The sequence below is a fragment of the Epinephelus fuscoguttatus genome, linkage group LG19, assembly GCF_011397635.1.
Source record: "Epinephelus fuscoguttatus linkage group LG19, E.fuscoguttatus.final_Chr_v1".
NCBI classification, from domain to species: Eukaryota; Metazoa; Chordata; class Actinopteri; order Perciformes; family Serranidae; genus Epinephelus; species Epinephelus fuscoguttatus.
In genome coordinates this window covers 9,511,507-9,532,490 of record NC_064770.1, presented here as the reverse complement: position 1 = coordinate 9,532,490, position 20,984 = coordinate 9,511,507, and the positions used below count along the sequence as shown (strand labels likewise).

At 40.0% G+C, this 20,984-nt stretch overlaps 1 protein-coding gene across 1 annotated transcript in view; it reads right to left on the bottom strand.

Annotated features, from left to right (window-relative positions):
• Positions 1 to 352: 352 nt before the first annotated feature.
• gsg1l (gsg1-like) overlaps positions 353 to 20,984 on the bottom strand; it is a 56,748-nt gene continuing 36,116 nt past the window's right edge. The window contains exons 3-5 of the mRNA XM_049561496.1: positions 20,109 to 20,261; positions 9,960 to 10,071; positions 353 to 6,755 (exon numbers count right to left, since the gene is read on the bottom strand). Coding sequence (XP_049417453.1) covers positions 6,389 to 6,755; positions 9,960 to 10,071; positions 20,109 to 20,261 — 632 coding nt within the window. The 3' untranslated portion in view covers positions 353 to 6,388. The remainder of the gene's footprint in view (positions 6,756 to 9,959; positions 10,072 to 20,108; positions 20,262 to 20,984) is intronic.

Here is a 20,984-nt window from a genome sequence, read left to right as displayed (position 1 = left end):
TGGTTGGATTTCAGCCTTACTTGTTGCTCTTGGGTCTAAACAAGCTGTGATGTTCATTAGACATCTCAAAAAAACAACTGTTGGTTCCATGTGTCATAATTTGAGACATTTCACAGACTAAATAATAAATCATTTAATTCATAGAATAATCAGATGATTGAATCATAATTAGAATTACTTTAAGTTGCAGTATATGACCTGGAGTGATCCTCAGCTGTATCTCTAATGCACTTGATGTGCTGTAGGAAATTAAATTGAATCCAGTTGGAAAAAAAGACAGGAAACAGAATGTGTAGTACATAGATAAATATATGTAAGTAAATACATTCAAACAGATGTTTTCAGTCGTCACCAGTATGTTTACATCTGTGTACAGAGGATTCATGACCTGCCACAAACCAGCAATTTATAGACAGGCAGCACGGGGATTTGGAACTTGTGTTAGGATTACGTCGGCCCCAAAAACCTCCCCGTTACTTCTGCAACTCGCAGCCAATTTAATCCCGGCTGGTTACAATCTCAACGCCTTACATAACACACAGATTCCAAGGCAGAGCGGCACACTATAAGCATCCAGGAGAAAATGTAGTGACCATAGCAGTGGCAGTAACTGGAAATTCTAACCATCTTAAAGTAAATCTGAGTCATACCTGGTTCTAAACGTCACGAAAATCCCAGACATGACTCATCTGTGTTGGTGAATATAAGATTATTTCTCAGGGTATTACTTTGTTTTTGTGAATGCATAAAATCAAAGTGAAACAACAACCAAGTCTTGAAACACAATTTTCTTTAACACTGTTTGTTCATTTAACCCCAGCTGATGAACACACACCAAACTGTTTGTTGTGACATTTCAAATCAACATTTGCATTTAAATTACTTTATTTCAGCATGTAATTGGGACGCTCTTCACATTTAGGCTTGATTTAGCCCAATTTTAACGCACAGGCCTTTTCCACTACAGGAACTGAACGATCTGTAACTTAACATGTCGCTGTGGTCACAGTCTCTGCTTTTGTTTCCACAGCTCTAAACTCACTTTGGGGACAAGAGATTGGAACTAAATTTCAGCACTAATACTCAATTCAAGTTCCAAAAACTTTTTCGGGGAAGGAAATGCAGAAACAAGACAAACGTGCCAATTAATATCGCAGAATGTGTTGAAATGCACATATATTAGGATTCGTAATATTTAACATGCATGTTTGGCTGCCTGTGCACAATGTTGGGTACTATGTTAATAGTGTTTTTTTTTTAGATTATTTTTAGGGCTTTTATTGCCATTATTATAGCCCAGCTGGAGGGTGACAAGATAGGGGGTAAAGAGATGGGGGATGACACGCAGCAAAAGGCCAAAGGTTGGAAAAGAGTCAGCTTAAATGGGGCACATGTTCTACCAGGTCAGTTAGAGGTCACCTTATATTTTACATACATTTCCCAGTAATGTAGTCTGGCTATGTTCTGAATTGTAAAATTTTCAGTGGTAAGGTATTTTTCTTCATTCTGGGATGTGATCTTCAATCACAAGTACTTTTGAGTTTTTGTGAGTACCTTTTATATTTTTCTGCCTGAAATGACACAGTGTTTGTTCATTTAAATTCAATATTTCTAAATACTGTGCATCTTAGTTCTGCTCATCTTAACCACTGGACTAACTATGTGCAGTGGTGACCAGTGCAGTCTGTGGGAATACTGAATTTGTCAGTTTCATCCCAGACAAACATTTTATCCTTTTATCATTCCTTTTGATAGAGGATTTGTGAGATCATTAACATACCTTTGCAGATACAACCACCTACTGAGTAACAGATAACATACAATATAGAACATATAAGGCTGTGTTGTGGCTACAAATGGGGCAAGGCTGAACCTTGCACCAAAGTCCAATAGGGTCCCACTGCAGAGCTCCAGGCTTGGGCTCACCTCTGGTGCTGGGACCCATCTGTGAGACCCATTGTGGAAAATCACGTATGTCATCATGTGTGTTAAGGTGGAAAATTATTTGTATTACTACGTGTGTAAAGGTGGAAAAGCATGTTTGTTACCGTGTGTGTTAAGGTGGAAAGTTGTGTGTTACTACATGTGTAAAGATGGAAAATTATGTGTTATTGCATGTTTTAAGGGGGAAAATTCCTTGCACTAATTGGGCTTGCTTATCAAATAGTAACGTCACATGCCACTGTATCATATTATGCATTAATAAATAATACGCTGTATCACGTCCATGCCACTCTATAAGTAGGCCCATTACAAGCTGACTAATCACATTCTGTTTAATGTTTAGGCTTCATATTATTTGTTGTGCTTATCATTAATATGTAAGTGTATTATATGTTGAGATGCCACGGTGTGTTATATGTTTAAAAGACAATCATTGGGATACAATAGCATGGGTTCACGTAGTTTGCTAACGCTAGCAAACTCATAAAGTTAGTGCAGGTTATGTTATATCAATGTTATATCAAAATATTATGTTGTATTGTTTACCTTGGTGTTATTAGTAGAGGACGTGTGGCTTATTTAAACTAATGAACACATGCTACCAGATGATTGTCTCTGACAGGCATACACAGGTTCAGATTTCCTTTTCCTTTGGACTGGAGTGGGTCAGATGGAGGAGACGGGCCTGAGCCTGGAGCTCTGCAGTTCAATGCTTTTCCTAAAGTCTCACAGATTCTATCAGGCTCAGGTTATGGGAAGCTCCAGGTTGCAGGTCATTAAATTCCTGCAGTGGAAAAAAAGCCTTTAGACTGCTTTATCTCTTTTGGCCTGGACACCACTATGTCAAAGCACTCAATCCATTTTCCTTTAGGAAAGTGATTTACTCCCTTCTGAACTGGAGGCCAAATTTTGAGCCATTCATAGATTAGCTTTTGAATATTCACTGAAAAAGAATTCATACTTCAGTGTCCCTTCAGCTGTCATCTATAGGTGTCACGCAGAAGCTCAATTTCAGCTTTTTCTTTTTGAAATCTGGAGCGCTCAGTTACTACAAAGATTTATTTCTTAAGTACAGTGTTCATCCCCTTGAGACTCACATACAGCACATTTATGCAGTTAATTTTCAGAGAGGTCAGAGGTGTACGGTTCCCTGCTGCAGGCGGAGGTTCAGCAGTGTCCCCAAGGACACTGTGCCGGTAGAACACATTAACTTTCTGAGAGGACTGACCCCCTGACCTCTGGGTGATGGAGCTGTCAGTCATGAGTTTAGCTCAAAAAATATGTATAACCCACAGCCCTGCCAACAAACAGAAGTGTCAGAACGAGGACATTTTCATGAAATATGTTTTATGGAAAAGAATGAAGTTTGATACAAGAGTGAAAGCCTGTATAATTTGCTTTGTGCTCTATTAATTTATTTTATGGATGCAGGGTGTCAATATTTGCCTAAAGCCCTTTCAGGACTGTCAAACTGCTGCATGTGAAAGGACTGTTCCTCCACTGCTTCTTGACTACATTTAAATGTACTGAGACAGTATGAATAAAGACAGAGGGTGTCAAATACAAACTTTTTCGCACTGCTATCCTAAACGTCTCTTACTTTTTCCCCTGTGTCTTTTAAGAGTGTTCAAAGTCGGATTCTCTCTTAACTGCACAACTTGTCATAAATTGCTCGTTTCAGCCTGATGAATCCCACCTGTTCATGAGCAGGTGCACATTTGTGTGATCATTAACATAATCGATGCTCTCAAACTGTTCCATTTGTGTGAAAGTTTAATTAACAAAAAATGTCACTGAAGAGTAAAAAGGAGAACTTCACACCGCAGAGCTTCAGGTCCCACTGTTGGAAGTCAGCAGACAAAATTAGGACAAATTTAGCAGTGACAGTAGTTGTATTCAAACCATTTCCTCTTTCGTAGGAAGCGCTCATCGACTAAAATGAAAGGTGGGACTGTTGAAGTAAGGAACCTGGCCAGCGACCAGCAGAAAGAGCTTTAGGAGGCTGTTGGAGTGTGAGAACCTTTCTGACAACTATTGAACTGCAAGTTGTCATGCCAATTAAATACTTTTTAAAAAGTTCACGACTTATACCACAGACCTGGACCCTTATTAAATTTTGCTCGTGGCCAAGAGAAAAATGTAAATGCAGGGATGGGTCTCTTAAATCACTTGTACTTGTCATTTAAAGGTACCCTGTCAAGGTTTTGAACACTAATGGGGTAGTGACACCAATTGTTTTATGCAATCACCACACACAAAATGCAAAGAATAAATGCCAAAAACTGAATATATCACAAATGTGTTTGTTTAGAGGAAGACTCCACAGGGCAACTTTAGAGTGAATCTGTTTGTATGTGATTCTTGCCTGACCCCCAATGTGTTGTAATTGTTACAGTAAGTAGTGTGACTGAAATAGTCCCATAACCACAATGCTGACTTTTTTTTTTTTTCATTTTTAATGTATTCCAACTGCAATTGTATTGAACTTGTGCTGAAGGAATCATATAATTGTTTTATAGTTATCAATGGCTAAAAGCAAATTTCACACCTTCACTCATAAAGTGCACTATATAGAGAACAGACAGAGCAACAGCTGGTTTGGCTGTTGTCAGGCCATTAAATAGGCATTATCAGTGGTTATAAGCTTCATACATAGATATAGGTCAAAAGGGGCGTGACACATCTACTATGAGATTTAAAAGGTCATTACCAGGCCATTAAATGGCTGTTTATGTTTACTGTTAGGCGCCAACCTGTCGTGGCAATAATAATTACAACAGGAGCAAAGAAGGAAGTCAAGCAACATAGGATAAAAAGCAAGGAAGTTTGTGGTGGAAGGAGGGGCAGGTGGTGGATGGGTCAAACAAACACAATTAAACAGATGTTGTTGGCGTACCATGATATCTTTTTCTAAACCTAACCATGTAGTGAAAATTGAAAGTAAAACCTAACAAAAGTGCAAACACTTCACAATTTCATATATGCAAACAGCAATTCAATGGTCTAATAACAGCCTTTGAATCCAAAGGACCCCAAAGAACCCCATAATAGGTGTCGCATGCCCCTTCTAACCTATATCTATGGGGTTGTTTGTCATTTGATGGACTGATAACATCCAAATCAGATCTTCATGCCTTTAGGAGATAACCAGACTTTGGCTCTTGTTAGAGCTCATCATGAAACTAAATTGAAAAATGAAAGCCATCACAAAGCTGAGGACTGAAGAAGCACGTTGTCATTCAAACATTTTTTCATTGCACTCCAGTTTTCACCATCATGAACAACACAGCTGAAAAATGAGCAGACATGTAGATTTAATAATAACTCTCAACACTAGTTTTCACATTCAGCGTCATAAATGGGGCATGGCCCGGACACAACCGGTTTAAAAGGGCTATGTGTAGTATTTTGTGTTTGTCAGACGGTCTGCTGTCCATGGCAGATCATGCTTGTTCCTTGTTCCCTGTTTCCCCACCTCTAAATCATTCTGTGTTTGTTCTGAAGAACCAGAGGAAGGATGAGAGACAATAATAGATAAAGACTGTAAACCCACAATAAAATACCTCTAAGCACAGTTCTTCTAATGCCACAAGATGCTGTTTGAAAAAGAAAACTTTGGGCTACCTCCTTACCTCTCAAAGATTTTTAAGAAAAAGTGACACATTCCTGTGGTTTACTACCCATATTTGTATATCTCCTTGGTGATTTTAACAAAGTTAAATAATTAATTTCTCAGCAATTAAACGGCAGCTCCCATTAAGTTTCCCTGCATGCAGAACACAATTGTTGGTATCTCTCTTATTCAAGATATCCACCAATGCTTTCTTTCAATGTCATCATTCTTTTTAGTTGTAATCTTCACAGTCTAAAATATATCTAAGAAATAAATATAACATATTCCTTCTGTTGTCAGCTCAGTTCAGTACTTTCGGCTGTTTTGCTGCGACAGCATCACTTAGTCTATTATGACTAGTAGCTGATAGTAGCTAATGTTAGCAACTTTTATAGATATTCCTGTGACACTGACATTATAACGGTACTCTAGTTGTGCTACTGTTACGCTACTCTTCAGTATACACCGTTATTTCGTAATTGCCATTTTAGGCCATAGTGGCCTATTAATATATCAAAATTAATACAGATGTTAAATACTACACATAGCACCTTAAATATCCTGGAGAACACCTGCTTTCCACAAAAAAATCTTAATCCACGAAGTCAAAGATCTCACAGTCTGTTTTTCACACTTTATATTGATTTTCATTTAACATGTTAATAAATTTCATCTGCCTCCATCTCTTCTCGTCAAGTTACTATTCTTCTTCAAACAGAAAACAAGGGCTGCTGTGCTTTTGTGTTCAGTGACAGAACCTGTGGCCAGTTCAGACCTAAAGTAGCAGTTCGCCCCATTATCCCACATAACCCTCACTTTCCCATCGATGGCTCAGCACTGCTCCTCCCCCAGTGAGTCTGTGTTCTCCCCCAGGTCTATAGAGGCTGACGTAGCTCTCATCTTGCCTCGTCCAGGACCGGGACCTGGCCCTGGTCCTGGACCTGGACCCGGGCCCCCTACGACGAGCCCAGCTCTGGTCCCACCATGGCCAGGGTAGACCTCAACGGTGCTGGAGATAGACTGGAGGGATCGGTCCCGGAAGTAGTGGAAAGCTTCCTGGTCCAGGTAGTTCTGCTCCTCGCGCAGGCCCTGCTCAAACAGCTTGCGTTTGTGTCTGAACTCGATCACCGTCTTGGTGTAGGAGTTGAGGGTGGTGACGGAGGCAGCCATGCAGCAAGTGAAGGAACCCCAGGCCATGCTGGTTGACACATGAAGGGAAGAAGAAACAGTGAATATTTCTGCTCATAACAGTAGCTATTTTCTAACCATGCTAGTGGTGTGGCTCTGTTGATAGCTGTTGGTTGGTCTATCATGTTGGTCCAAACTGAAATATCTTGGCAACTCCTGATTAGATTGCCTCCAGCGCTACCACAAGGTTGGCATTTGTGGTTTCCCCTCAGGTTGAACTGTAACACACAAAGTATTGTGTGACTAATGCTCATTTGTAGCTAATTTAGCATGCTAACATGCTAAACACCAGTGAACATGTTAAACATCTGTCTTCACAATAGTATCCTTGGCCCACCTCTGACAATATAGCCTCACAGATCCAATAGAACGGCTGTAAATTTAAGCTGCTAACTAATAATCAACACTTAGTTATTTTATATAAAAAACAAACAAACCAACAAACAAATCCATAACATTCCAAAGCCCTGCTGGATACTTCTAAGGGCTACAAAGATTTAGCTCTTTTAACTTCAGAAGTTATTTTGAGGGTGGTGCTGCCTGATTTTGATATTTGTTGTGTATGAGTGTATATTCTGGCCTGATGGTGGAGCTAGAGAAAACGTCAGGGGTTACTAAAATCATTAGAAAAAAATCAAGTTCCACAGAAAAATGAAACACAATGCTATCTTTTTTTCAATAAATTGGTTTAATGCCAGTGTTTCCTTTTCAGCGCAAGTTTGTTTTAGTTGCCAAATTTTACTTTCAATGCCAAAATTTACTGTCACTGTCCTGGCTCCATAGCTAGCTGCATTTATAAAAATTAGAAACAGAAAAACGTTGGATAAGATACACAGCTATATAAGTTGTTGTAATTTAACTGGTTTATGATTGGATATTCACATAAACGTCCATGGTAATCTGGCCAGTAATTGTTAAGATATTTGGAGTAAGTGTAAGATAAGGATGGATAGAGGACAGAATGACTGACATTGGTGAGATACTCTGAGAGGGAATGATGAGAAGAAAACCACTCAGAGAAACATCTGTGGTGATTCAGCTTATTCTCTGACCTCTTCAGCCTCGGCCTCTGCTCCAGTTAATGTTAGCTAGCACATAACTGATGTGCTGCTAATTGAGAGAGTGTCTCAGCTCTGAAGGGAATAGGTGTGATATTAGCTTGTTAATAGGGAAGCTGACAGTCTCTCAGTGCAGAGTCAAAATTTTGTACACCAAAAACAACGTCAGGCAGAGATCTGTAAACATGCTGAACAAGTAAAACATGCAAAGAGACAAGAACAAAAAGAAGCAAAGTGACGGATGCAATGCATCAGTCTTTATCTCAAAAAGCAGAAATCCAAACTATGATGTATAATGTGATATTACTTTGTTTAATGTAAGTCAGTTTTTTTCTCTTCTGTTAATAATTTAAACACTGTTGTTTCTCAGAGGAAGCTCAAAGTGTTCAAACACAATAAACAGAATATATTCACAATAATAAATCACAAGGTACCAACACAACATTTCATAGATGAACATCAGTCAATGACCAAAGACCAAACTATTGTTTCAAAAGTGCACAGACTTCCTTTTCGGAGTTGAACATGATGTTAGTTAACTAATTATCCATCTATTATAGAACTGCTTTGTGTGTTGGCTGTTGTGTAAGGCTGTAAATGAGGTTAAGCTTAGTTTCCAGAGAGCTTTAAACAGAACATGTGACATTGACCATCACATCGTCCTCAGAATAGAGCCCATTCACACTTTTTATTCGTCCTTAAGGAGCTTTTTGGCCTCCTGTACTGGTAGATATTCATCATTCCTGCTGAATTTATTCATCTTTAACAATGTTAAATGACTCCCTCGTGGTGTTGAATGAGCAGCCTTCACTTGAATGACTGACAGAGAAAAATATCCTTTTAAAAGGCTCTTGCTCCATTTCAATTTCACTCATTCTGTTGCCATGTTTTATTCTTGTTTTCTTATCTTAAAATCCTTGTTTGTGACTTTATACAGTCTTCTGTCTTTTATTGCTTTATGTTGGTATTTGTATTCTACGCATAATGCTGGCTTTGGTAACCACTATATAGCCTATAGAGTTACCAGTGGTAGAAAAAGTATTATGTACTAATGACACACTGTGAAAATACTCCAGTACAAGTAAAAGTCCTGCATTTAAAAAGTATCCATCAGCAAAATGTACAAGTATTTGTTGTGCTGTAAAATGTTCACTGTCAGTGTTTTACTATTATATCTGATGTTTTTGGATTTATATTACTGCTGCATTAATGTGTATGTTGCTTTTCATTGCTGCAGATGTTTATGGTTGTGCTAATTTTAACTCCTTTATACACTGTTGGATAGTTTCATCTACAGCAATGCATCATATTCTATAAGATCAGCATATATTTGTAGCGTAGCTGTCCTGTGAGAACCATGTATATCTCTAAAAAGTCAACTTTTCATGGTGTCAGAAAAACAGTCCTGTTTTCAGCTTTGAGATGATGCATTTTCCAGCTGATCCAAGACAGTTTTTAAAGAGTTTATTTAGCTTAAAAAGTACAACAATTTTCTCAACACACAAAGGAACACTTCATCCTTCAGTTTATCATAAACATTCAACAGCATGTCTGGAGATACATGGTTTTCACTGGACAGCTAGGGGATGAAGAAGTGTAATCTACAGAGTCACTTTGAAATTTGTAGTTCAGATTTGGAGCCAGCGTGAATGAGAAGCCCTGACAGTGCTCCGTGCTCTTCTCTGAGATTTTCCGTGCTTGATCCATTAATGAGCAAAGTGAGCTCAGACAGCAGCTGCAGCTCGGCTTTACCTTCGAGCAGAGAGTAGTGGAGGTCAAGGTGCATCTTGTCTGGCTAATTATCCCAGAAACAACAACTGTGTCGCTCCCTGTGTAATTCAACACACTGCGACAGCACACGCCCCCGGCAACATCCTGTAGAGATGATTTATAATTGCATAAACGGAGGGACGATGAGTGTTTGTTCAACTCTCTGTTTATCCACGTCATGAGTGTGTCAATGGATAATTATGTGTTCTGTCATTTTAAAACAAGTGACACAGTCTTGATTAATTACTCAGGGGGCCTTCCAACACAAGTTTGATTAAAAATAGGGCCATGTTTGTGTGTGTGTGTGTGTGTGTGTGTGTGTGTGTGTGTGTGTGTGTGTGTGTGCGTGTGTGTGCGCGTGCGTGCGTGCGTGCGTGCAGACTGACCAGAAGGACCAGCCATAGTCCCAGCTGTGAGGCCTCCAGTCTTCAGGACCCAGACTGACTGTGATCTGGAACACCTGAGTGTACATCATGTGGGCCACCATACCCAGAAGACCTGCAACACACACACACACGCATGCACGCACGCACGCACGCACGCACGCACGCACGCACGCACACACACACACACACACACACAGAGTAACATTTTCTGCGTTAAACACAATCCCATACTGGCACAAATAAACTATTAAACTATTAATAATTATTATTATATTTTGTGCATAAATGAAGCAGAGCCATGTAGCCCCGTTGGATATGCCCAAAGATTTTGGTGGTGCAGTGGTTAGCACTGATGCCTCGCAGAGTTTTCTGGGTTGTATTCAGCCAACCGGCTGGGGCCGTTCTGTGTGGAGTTTGCATGTTCTCTCTGGTTTAGCGGGGGGTTTCTCCGGGTTGTCCAGCCTTCCCCTACAATGCATTTGCTTAACTGGTGACTAAATTGCCCACAGGTGTGAATGTGAGCATGAATGGTTGTCTGTCTCTATGTGTCAACCCAATGAAAGTCTGGCAACCTGTCCAGGGTGTACCCCGCCTCCAGCCCCCCCTCTACCAGGATAAGTGGTAGATAAGTGGTGCATAAATTAAATCCCCCCTTTTGCCAGGAAGTGGCTTTGTAAACGTATTTCTGTCCAGGGGAGATGTGTAGGCACATGTACTGTATAGTGGTTAGCAAACAGCTTGGTCTGCAAATCTCAACTTCTGGAGATTTAATTGCCACAAAATTTGTTTTGAATATTCAAGGTCCCAAGGTGATGGTCCTGACTTTTCCTCTAGCTTCACTATAAGGTCAAAATTATCCATTTACTGTGGCAAGGTATCTCAAAAACTAATAACTGAATTCCCATAACTGGTGCTGCAAGGTACAGTAATTTATTTTTCAAAGTGTTATGCACCAAAAGGTGCTCAGCCCACATGGGCTTACACAACAGTACAAACACCAAAAAAAAACGAGAGCAATAACATATTGAGAGCGAAAGAACAAATGTAATACACCTCCATGTGTGTCAGACAAAGTCAAACAATGTCAAAGCAGGTATAAACACAACCTTGCTCCTTAGACATTACAGCTACAAAAAATAATTTAGGCACATCTGAGTCACTGCCTTTAACACATCAAACATAAAGCGCCCTCCTAAGCTGTTGGTAGGCACAAACACAAATTGAGCTGTGAAATACTTTGTCTGTAAACAGGTACTGAAGCTGACATTCATCAGACACACAAAAGAAATCAGGCCATTGTGCAGACATTTTAAGGAAAAGCCTGCATATAAGACTGTAATATAATAGACAAAGAACAAAAAGTGCATTTCGTTTTAAACCTCCCCCAGATACCATATGTCAGCTAGGCACTGACAGACCTCTGTGCTCTGGTCAGGTTAAAGGCGACATAGTGCTCTGAATGGTATGCTTAATCAGACTGTATGTTCTCAGTTTTGATTTACACAGAACTTCTTCCTCTCTCTTCTTCTTAAATCCCACAAGGAAATTTGCTTGGTAAGTCTGCTATTGGGCATATTGATTAATCTTTTCCACAGTCACAACAAGTCCCCCTTGTGCCACACTTCCCATGGTTCCCATCCCATGTCACCACATACTGTACTGCAAGCTTAGAGGCCATTTTATGCACATCCAGGAAACAGTGCATAACTCTATGCTGAACTGCATAACATTTAGTTTGCCTATAATAAACTGGGACCGGTGCACCATAATCTAAAATAGGACAGACACAAGATTTATACAACTGTGAATAGGTTTTATAACCAAGATCCCTGCATAGCTTAACCTTATTAAGGAAAGCTCCCAGTGCCCAACCTGCACAGTCTGATAAGACTTTTATTCCTTCTCTAAAGGTAAGATGCTTATCCAGAGTATGTCCTAAGTATTTGTAATAGCCGGTGTATGAAATAAGTGTTGAGCCACAATGAAATTTAAACTCAGTCTGTGACTCTCCATTCTTCCTGAAATGCATGTTTACTACAACAACAGTACACAATATTCAACAAACTCTGAAGATTATTTTCAGTCTCTGAGAGGAGGACTATATCATCCAAAAAAAAAAGAGTGGCAACCATAAAGTCACTTGATCTGCCATAAATAGCTGCTTGCCTAATTTCTAGTACTAGATCTTTTATATAGCTGACAAACAGTGTGGGAGAGAGCACCTCCCCCTGTGGTACACCAAATGAGGTTAGGAACCAACCTTGTCTATAACCACTGACTTGCACACATGCAGCTGGGGTTTAGTAAAGTGCTTTTGAGGTGTTATAAAATGTACCATCTACACTGGATTTTAGTAATTTGAAATGGAAAAAGTATCTGCACACTTGGAGTTTGTGTTTGACACATGGTTTTCTGGCACCTTTGCATATTCTGGTCATGACTGCGGTGATTTGCTCCTAGTAATTTGAAATGGAAAAGGTCATGGTTTATATAGTCAAAAGCTTTCAGAAAATATACAGTGCAGGCCAAAAGTTTGGACGCACCTTCTCATTCAATGCGTTTTCTTTATTTTCATGACTATTCACATTGTAGATTCTCACTGAAGGCATCAAAACTATGAATGAACACATGTGGAGTTATGTACTTAACAAAAAAAGGTGAAATAACTGAAAACATGTTTTATATTCTAGTTTCTTCAAAGTAGCCACCCTTTGCTCTGATTACTGCTTTGCACACTCTTGGCATTCTCTCGATGAGCTTCAAGAGGTAGTCACCTGAAATGGTTTTCCAACAGTCTTGAAGGAGTTCCCAGAGGTGTTTAGCACTTGTTGGCCCCTTTGCCTTCACTCTGCGGTCCAGCTCACCCCAAACCATCTCCATTGGGTTCAGGTCCAATGACTGTGGAGGCCAGGTCATCTGCCGCAGCACTCCATCACTCTCCTTCTTGGTCAAATAGCCCTTCCACAGCCTGGAGGTGTGTTTGGGGTCATTGTCCTGTTGAAAAATAAATGATCGTCCAACTAAACGCAAACCGGATGGGATGGCATGTCGCTGCAGGATGCTGTGGTAGCCATGCTGGTTCAGTGTGCCTTCAATTTTGAATAAATCCCCAACAGTGTCACCAGCAAAACACCCCACACCATCACACCTCCTCCTCCATGCTTCACAGTGGGAACCAGGCATGTGGAATCCATCCGTTCACCTTTTCTGCGTCTCACAAAGACACGGCGGTTGGAACCAAAGATCTCAAATTTGGACTCATCAGACCAAAGTACAGATTTCCACTGGTCTAATGTCCATTCCTTGTGTTTCTTGGCCCAAACAAATCTCTTCTGCTTGTTGCCTCTCCTTAGCAGTGGTTTCCTAGCAGCTATTTGACCATGAAGGCCTGATTCGCGCAGTCTCCTCTTAACAGTTGTTCTAGAGATGGGTCTGCTGCTAGAACTCTGTGTGGCATTCATCTGCTCTCTGATCTGAGCTGCTGTTAACTTGCGATTTCTGAGGCTGGTGACTCGGATGAACTTATCCTCAGAAGCAGAAGTGACTCTTGGTCTTCCTTTCCTGGGTCGGTCCTCATGTGTGCCAGTTTCCTTGTAGCGCTTGATGTTTTTTGCGACTCCACTTGGGGACACATTTAAAGTTTTTGCAATTTTCCGGACTGACTGACCTTCATTTCTTAAAGTAATGATGGCCACTCGTTTTTCTTTAGTTAGCTGATTGGTTCTTGCCATAATATGAATTTTAACAGTTGTCCAATAGGGCTGTCGGCTGTGTATTAACCTGACTTCTGCACAACACAACTAATGGTCCCAACCCCATTGATAAAGCAAGAAATTCCACTAATTAACCCTGATAAGGCACACCTGTGAAGTGGAAACCATTTCAGGTGACTACCTCTTGAAGCTCATGGAGAGAATGCCAAGAGTGTGCAAAGCAGTAATCAGAGCAAAGGGTGGCTATTTTGAAGAAACTAGAATATAAAACATGTTTTCAGTTATTTCAGCTTTTTTTGTTAAGTACATAACTCCACATGTGTTCATTCATAGTTTTGATGCCTTCAGTGAGAATCTACAATGTAAATAGTCATGAAAATAAAGAAAACGCATTGAATGAGAAGGTGTGTCCAAACTTTTGACCTGTACTGTATGAATAGGGATGCACTGATCTATCAGCCACACGTCGGTAATGGCCAATATTTGCCTTGTTGACTTTCATCGACCTATTGGCAAATAATATCCCAAATAATACCCCTTTAACACCAAAATTAGTCAGTGTACGCAAGTTTTTTTAACACAGGAAAACCTGCTAAAACAGGCTATAAACTCCTTCCCGTTTTTACTGCTGTGTCACATTTGACGCTATGGGCAGGTCGGAAAGCAGGTTAGTAAACAGTGGAAAGCAGCACGGATGCCAGTGAAAATGTTATTGTGGTGACTGCTTTTTATATCTCTTACGATATATTTAGTCTCTCTTTAGTGTTTCTCTTTCTCACTACATTTGGAATGATATTTGCTCTGATGGAGATGGATAGTATTATGCGGTGGCTCAACGGGGATAAATTAGCGTGTTCACCCAGGTGCTGTATTTCTGTCACTGCTGATCGGAGCTACCTGTGACTGCTACAGAGCGATTTGAACCCAGTGTGAATGCTGATTGAAACCTTTCCCATTACAAACAAAAGCTAGATGTTTGCAAGTAGTGTTTTTTTGTGAAGTGGGAAAGAGGTTTCAGATGGCATTCACAAATGGCAGTGGCTGATTTTCCATTGTGTCATCAATTTTGCGCAGACTAAAAAGCAGCCCTTGAGAAAACATGTTTGGGATGAGCAAAGATCTTCCCTGGGATGCTATTGGGAGGAAAGAATGCACTAAACTCAGGTGATGCACCCTATTGTCTCCCTGGTAATGCTACTTTGTGAACAACAAATCTGTGTTGACCACAGGAGGAAAGCTCGTTAACGTAGCTGTAGGCAGCCAGTGACTGGAACTAACTGCTGACTGAGGTTGCGTTTAGTTACATTATGATGTGTTCAAGCTCTATTCAGTAAAAATGAGTATTGGATGAAGGCAAAGTCTTAAGTTCTCATGATGAGTTCAAATGTAATCTTCTAAAATGTAGATTTTGGCAAGAAACTTGAATAAATACAGCTGTTTGAAGGAACAATTTGTTCATGTTTTCACAGCAATATAAAATAAATATTAGATAAATATTAGAGAGTAAACTGTGGTATGTGTATATATATATATATATATACACTGAACAAAAATATAAATGCAACACTTTTGTTTTTGCTCCCATTTTTCATGAGCTGAACTCAAAGATCTAAAACATTTTCTATACACACAAAAGACAATTACCCTCAAATCTGTCTAAATCTGTGTTAGTGAGCACTTCTCCTTTGCTGAGATAATCCATCCCACCTCACAGGTGTGGCATATCAAGGCACAGGTGTGGCTGGCCATAATAAAAGGCCACTCTGAAATGTGCAATTTTGCTTTATTGGGGGGGGGGGGAGGGGGGTCCAGAAAACCAGTCAGTATCTGGTGTGCTTCGCATAGAGTTGATCAGGTTGCTGATTGTGGCCTGTGGAATGTTGGTCCACTCCTCTTCAATGGCTGTGTGAAGTTGCTGGATATTGGCAGGAACTGAAACACGCTGTCGCATACGCCGATCCAGAGCATCCCAAACGTGCTCAATGGGTGACATGTCCGGTGAGTATGCTGGCCATGCAAGAACTGGGATGTTTTCAACTTCCAGGAATTGTGTACAGATCCTTGCAACATGGGGCTGTGCATTATCATGCTGCAACATGGTCGTGGATGAATGGCACTACAATGGGCCTCAGAATCTCGTCACGGTATCTCTGTACATTCAAAATGCCATCAATAAAAAGCACCTGTGTTCGCTGTCCATAACATACGCCTGCCCATACCATAACCCCACCGCCACCATAGGCCATTCAATCCACAATGTTGACATCAGCAAACCGCTCACCCACATGACGCCACACACGCTGTCTGCCATCTGCCCTGAACAGTGAAAACCGGGATTCATCCGTGAAGAGAACACCTCTCCAACGTGCCAGACGCCATCAAATGTGAGCATTTGCCCACTCAAGTCGGTTACGATGACGAACTGCAGTCAGGTCGAGACCCCAATGAGGACGACGAGCATGCAGATGAGCTTCCCTGAGACGGTTTCTGACAGTTTGTGCAGAAATTCTTTGGTTATGCAAATCAATTGTTGCAGCAGCTGTCCGGGTGGCTGGTCTCAGACGATCTTGGAGGTGAACATGCTGGATGTGGATGTCCTGGGCTGGTGTGGTTACACGTGGTCTGCGGTTGTGAGGCCGGTTGGATGTACTGCCAACTTGTCTGAAACACCTTTGGAGACGGCTTATGGTAGAGAAACGAACATTCAATTTACGGGCGACAGCTCTGGTGGACATTCCTGCAGTCAGCATGCCAATTGCACGCTCCCTCAAAACTTGCAACATCTGTGGCATTGTGCTGTGTGATAAAACTGAACATTTTAGAGTGGCCTTTTATTGTGGCCAGCCTAAGGCACACCTGTGCAATAATCATGCTGTCTAATCAGCATCTTGATATGCCACACCTGTGAGGTGGGATGGATTATCTCGGCAAAGGAGAAGTGCTCACTAACACAGATTTAGACAGATTTGTGAACAATATTGTTTTAGATCTTTGAGTTCAGCTCATGAAAAATGAGAGCAAAAACAAAAATGTTGCGTTTATATTTTTGTTCAGTGTATATATATATATATATATATATATATGTATATTTGTATATATATATATGTATATAAAGTAAATAGGCCTTTGAAGCAGTTATTTTTTAAAAAAAAAATTTTCATGTGAAAGGTTATTTCTAAAGGTTGTTGCATAAATGTGCATGATTGAATTTGTGCTCATCTAAAGGTAGTGTAATGAAGGGCTGAATGTTATTTATTTCAGTTACCTTTTTTATCTTTGTTTCCTTGGCACAAATTATGGAATAAATAACAACAAAAACAAAAATGAACAACAATAAAAACAACAAAAACATTAGTATCAGTATCAGCTATCCGCCACACAATCACACAGTCACAATCGGTGCATCTCTATCTATGAAACAACTAAAAGCAAGCCTCCCCTCTTGAATTCTGGCATGAGAGATAAAAAATTTTCAAATAACAATGCAATTGCTCATTAAAAGTACTAGAATAGAGTCTATAAATACAACTGAAAACAACAACACATAACTGTGTGACTTGCTGCAGACACTCACACTCCCTGGAAGATGAATGACCCATAGCGCCACCATCAGGGCAACCCTACAATTTAAACCCCACTAAGCTCAAGGCAGCAGCATCCTCAGTATGTTTCCTTGCTCTTACGTAACAACACTAACCCCCAGCACAAGATAATCTGCCAGGATAATTACCATTAACAAAACAACAGTAAATCACTTCACCTCTAAGTTGCAGCTCAACATATCATCAGTAATAAATCAGAATACGTGTAACTATAATAATTAGTCATTATACAGCACCAATTGATCTAATGTGAGACACCCAATCAATTAGAGATAGGGACACAATCACTCATAAACATACAGTAAATCAAAAAAGCCACTATGTAAATGAGTAAATGAGAGAGAATGACATTAATGCAGCGGTTATCCATCACAGCCTCTGTGTGTATGTGTGTGTGTGTGTGTGTGTGTGTCACGTGGATGTGTGTAAAGGGTTAGAGCCACGTGTCTGTGTTTGTAATCAGTGTGTGTGTGTGCAGCATCCTGCCAAGGTAAATAAAACTCAGCTGCTCCAGATTTACAGTTCACCATAAAGAGAGCAACATTTCTCCGCGACCTTGACATTTTCTAGGAAATGTGTGTGTGTGTGTGTGTGTGTCACATGCCAGCAATTGCACAGGGTCCTTCATCTGCTTTACTGTGTTTGTTACATTTGTCAGCGATATAGCTTTAATCTCCACTGTCTATGTCCAAACCACATGAGGCTATAGAGAACTGTTTGGTGTTATCCCTTTTTGTGGTCATGCGTATATTATACTACATTATATTAATATGTTTTACTGCATTGTGCACTATATTACATTTCTCTTATAATAACCTGTTCAGAACCCAATTATGTTTCAAACTCAAAAACAATTGCAATGGTTAATTTCTACGCTAAGTGTACTCATAAATCATAAGCAAAACAATTTTTGATTAGCATACCTTATTATGTGTTATTCTTATGTCCATCCCAATGAACAAACAATCTTAACGCAAAAACCACCTAATAGTAATTGACAATCAGTGGACTTAACAGGCCTTTTTTCCAACAAAAATGTGACATATTTATATTTCCATGAATGTTTAGCTCATATCAGTGAATAGAGTGATGCTTTAAAACACTCTGCATATATATATTGTATTATATTTGTCATTACTGCTCAAAATATCCCCAATTTCTGAAGTATTTCCAGAAAACATTATGCTGTAAACCCCCTTAGATAAATTTTCTAGTAATAGGATGCATTATATAAGCTGATTAAAGCTGATTGTATCATTAGAAAATCTAATCAGAACAGTATTTTCCTATTCATTTTTCTGGTGACACTCAGACCCAATGTATATCCCAATGGATGTTTTTGAAATCCTGAGTAAAAGCAGTAAAGTATTGTATAAGTAGTATTATAATATCTCATGTTTACTTTAAACACAGTTTAAACAAATGATGTACCTTAACATTGTCATTAATAGACTAAAACGTGCCTGTACTTCCTCTTTGCCTCGCAGTTGGCCATGCTTATTAAAAAGAAGGACATGGACTCTGCTGCAGTCCACTTTAGATGATGTGTAACACTGTGACTGGCTTATAGACATCCCATTAAATAAGTCTGTGCATTAAGGTGGAGTCACAGTCACAGCACAACATAATTAGGCTACAGTTGTAATTATTTTGGTTGTAATAATAATTTCTGGTCTGTATTTATTGTTCATTGTTAGAAGTGGAATCCACCATTCTTACCTGCACACAGGGTGTTGACAGGAAACGATGCAGCTGTTATTGTTCGCATTTTGATCTCACTGATATCAGACTCACTCTCCTGCAGCTATATCAGAACTGGATTAAGCTAATGCTAATGCTAACCCAACATTTTCTAATACTACTGTTTTACATTAAAAGCGTCCAGCTAGTGAAACATGGGGAACTTTTATATCAAAGAAGCAAGCTGTTTCCTGCACATTTTATCTGCGGATCCTCTTAAATATTTGCAAGGGAGGAGATGAGAACCTAGGATGATGGGAAACAGATAATGATTGCCTCTCTTCTTCATTTAAACAAGGCAATGCAGTAAATGCAGTAAGCCCAATTTGTTTGGCTGCTTTGTGAACCGATTGTCATGTTGTAAACATTATAACTGTATAATGACAGTCACTGAAGCAATGAAGAAAAAGGAGCACATATTTGTCCACTTCTGGAAAATAAAATAAGTCATAGATGTTTATAGAACTGTATGTAATTTAAGCCTGTTGAAATTAGTTTTTAGATACATGCATGAGGGTTCTTTTTAATTGCTTATAATGAGCAAATCTTTCCTTTCAAACATCAAATGCTGTATTGCCACTTAGAATTCTAGTCCTCATCCTGTTTCGGTAATAAAGGCTGGACCCCCCACGCTGCCATGATATTGATTTTCCAAACATTGATTAAAATTTTTCTGATGAATGATATTAGCATCTCATGTCATGAAGAACTGTGATACAAATCAAATCTATCACCTGTGGTGTAACGGGTAAAGTATAGGAATTACGATCAGAGCCTCAAGGGTTAGTGGTGAACCATGCTGTAAAATGCATCAGTGGTCAGTTGAAGACATCCTCAGAGAGGCCTGAGGAAGAGGAGAGCAGTGTGCAAACAGAGCCAACTTCTTGCGTAAGAGGTTTAACATGAGTTGGGAGAAAAATCCTACAATCCTACATAGCGAAGGCTTCCAGGGGATAACCTCTGACCCTGGACGGCCTCTCACAAATCTGCCTCAGTCTCCCTCCTTATCCTCAGGGCACTTCTGAATGTCTCCACTGAGAAGGTAAATAGTCCTAAAAGGTTTTGTTTGTCCTATCAGGCCTATCCCATCTTACCGGACAGCACGGTAAAGACGGCGGCAAAGGCGTTGAGTTTGAGTCCATCGATGACGTTGCTGGAGTGGAAAAGCTCGAGACACATCAGACTGAAGCCGACCACCAGCAGCAGGATGTAGAGCACCTCCGACACCACTGACAACCACAACACACCTGCAAACACATACAACTCTGTTATACACAGATGTTCTTTGGAAATAAGAACATCAAAGCATAAAGCACACCCCTGTCTTGCTTGTACAAGTAGGTTTTTCTATCGCAGATATCTAAAGAGCATTATGACTGAAATAACTGTGAATTTGTATTTTTCTTCACTGTACTATAATACAGTCCTGTACTGCAAGAACAACAGTGCTCCTTTAATTCCATGTCTTTAACACAGATCATCTACTTGTGAGGATGATGACTTTAATAACTTTTAAATGTTAATGTTAATGTGTTCTCATCCCACTTTGTCATATTTTACCACTAGGGCAGAAGACCGATACTATAATAATGCTGGGGACAGCCCTTTTTGTCGTTTCTTGAAGCAGAAGAAGTCTGCGCTTAGGTTTAGACAACAAAACAACTTCATTAAGAAAAGACTGCGGATGTTGCTAAAACAACAGCTGGCTTTGAGTGTCACAAACGCAGCTGGAAATGCAGCGGTGTGTTGCTAAAAAACAGCTGGCTACAACTGGCACAACTCAACCTTGACATTCTGACGACAGAGATTTCAAGGAAATGTGTGTGTGTGTGTGTGTGTGTGTGTGTGTGTCTGTGTGTGTGTGTGTGTCTGTGTCTGTGTGTGACATGCCAACAAGTGCACAATGTCCTTCATCTGCTTTACTCTTTGTTACATTTGTCAGCGATATAGCTTTAATCTCCACTGTGTAT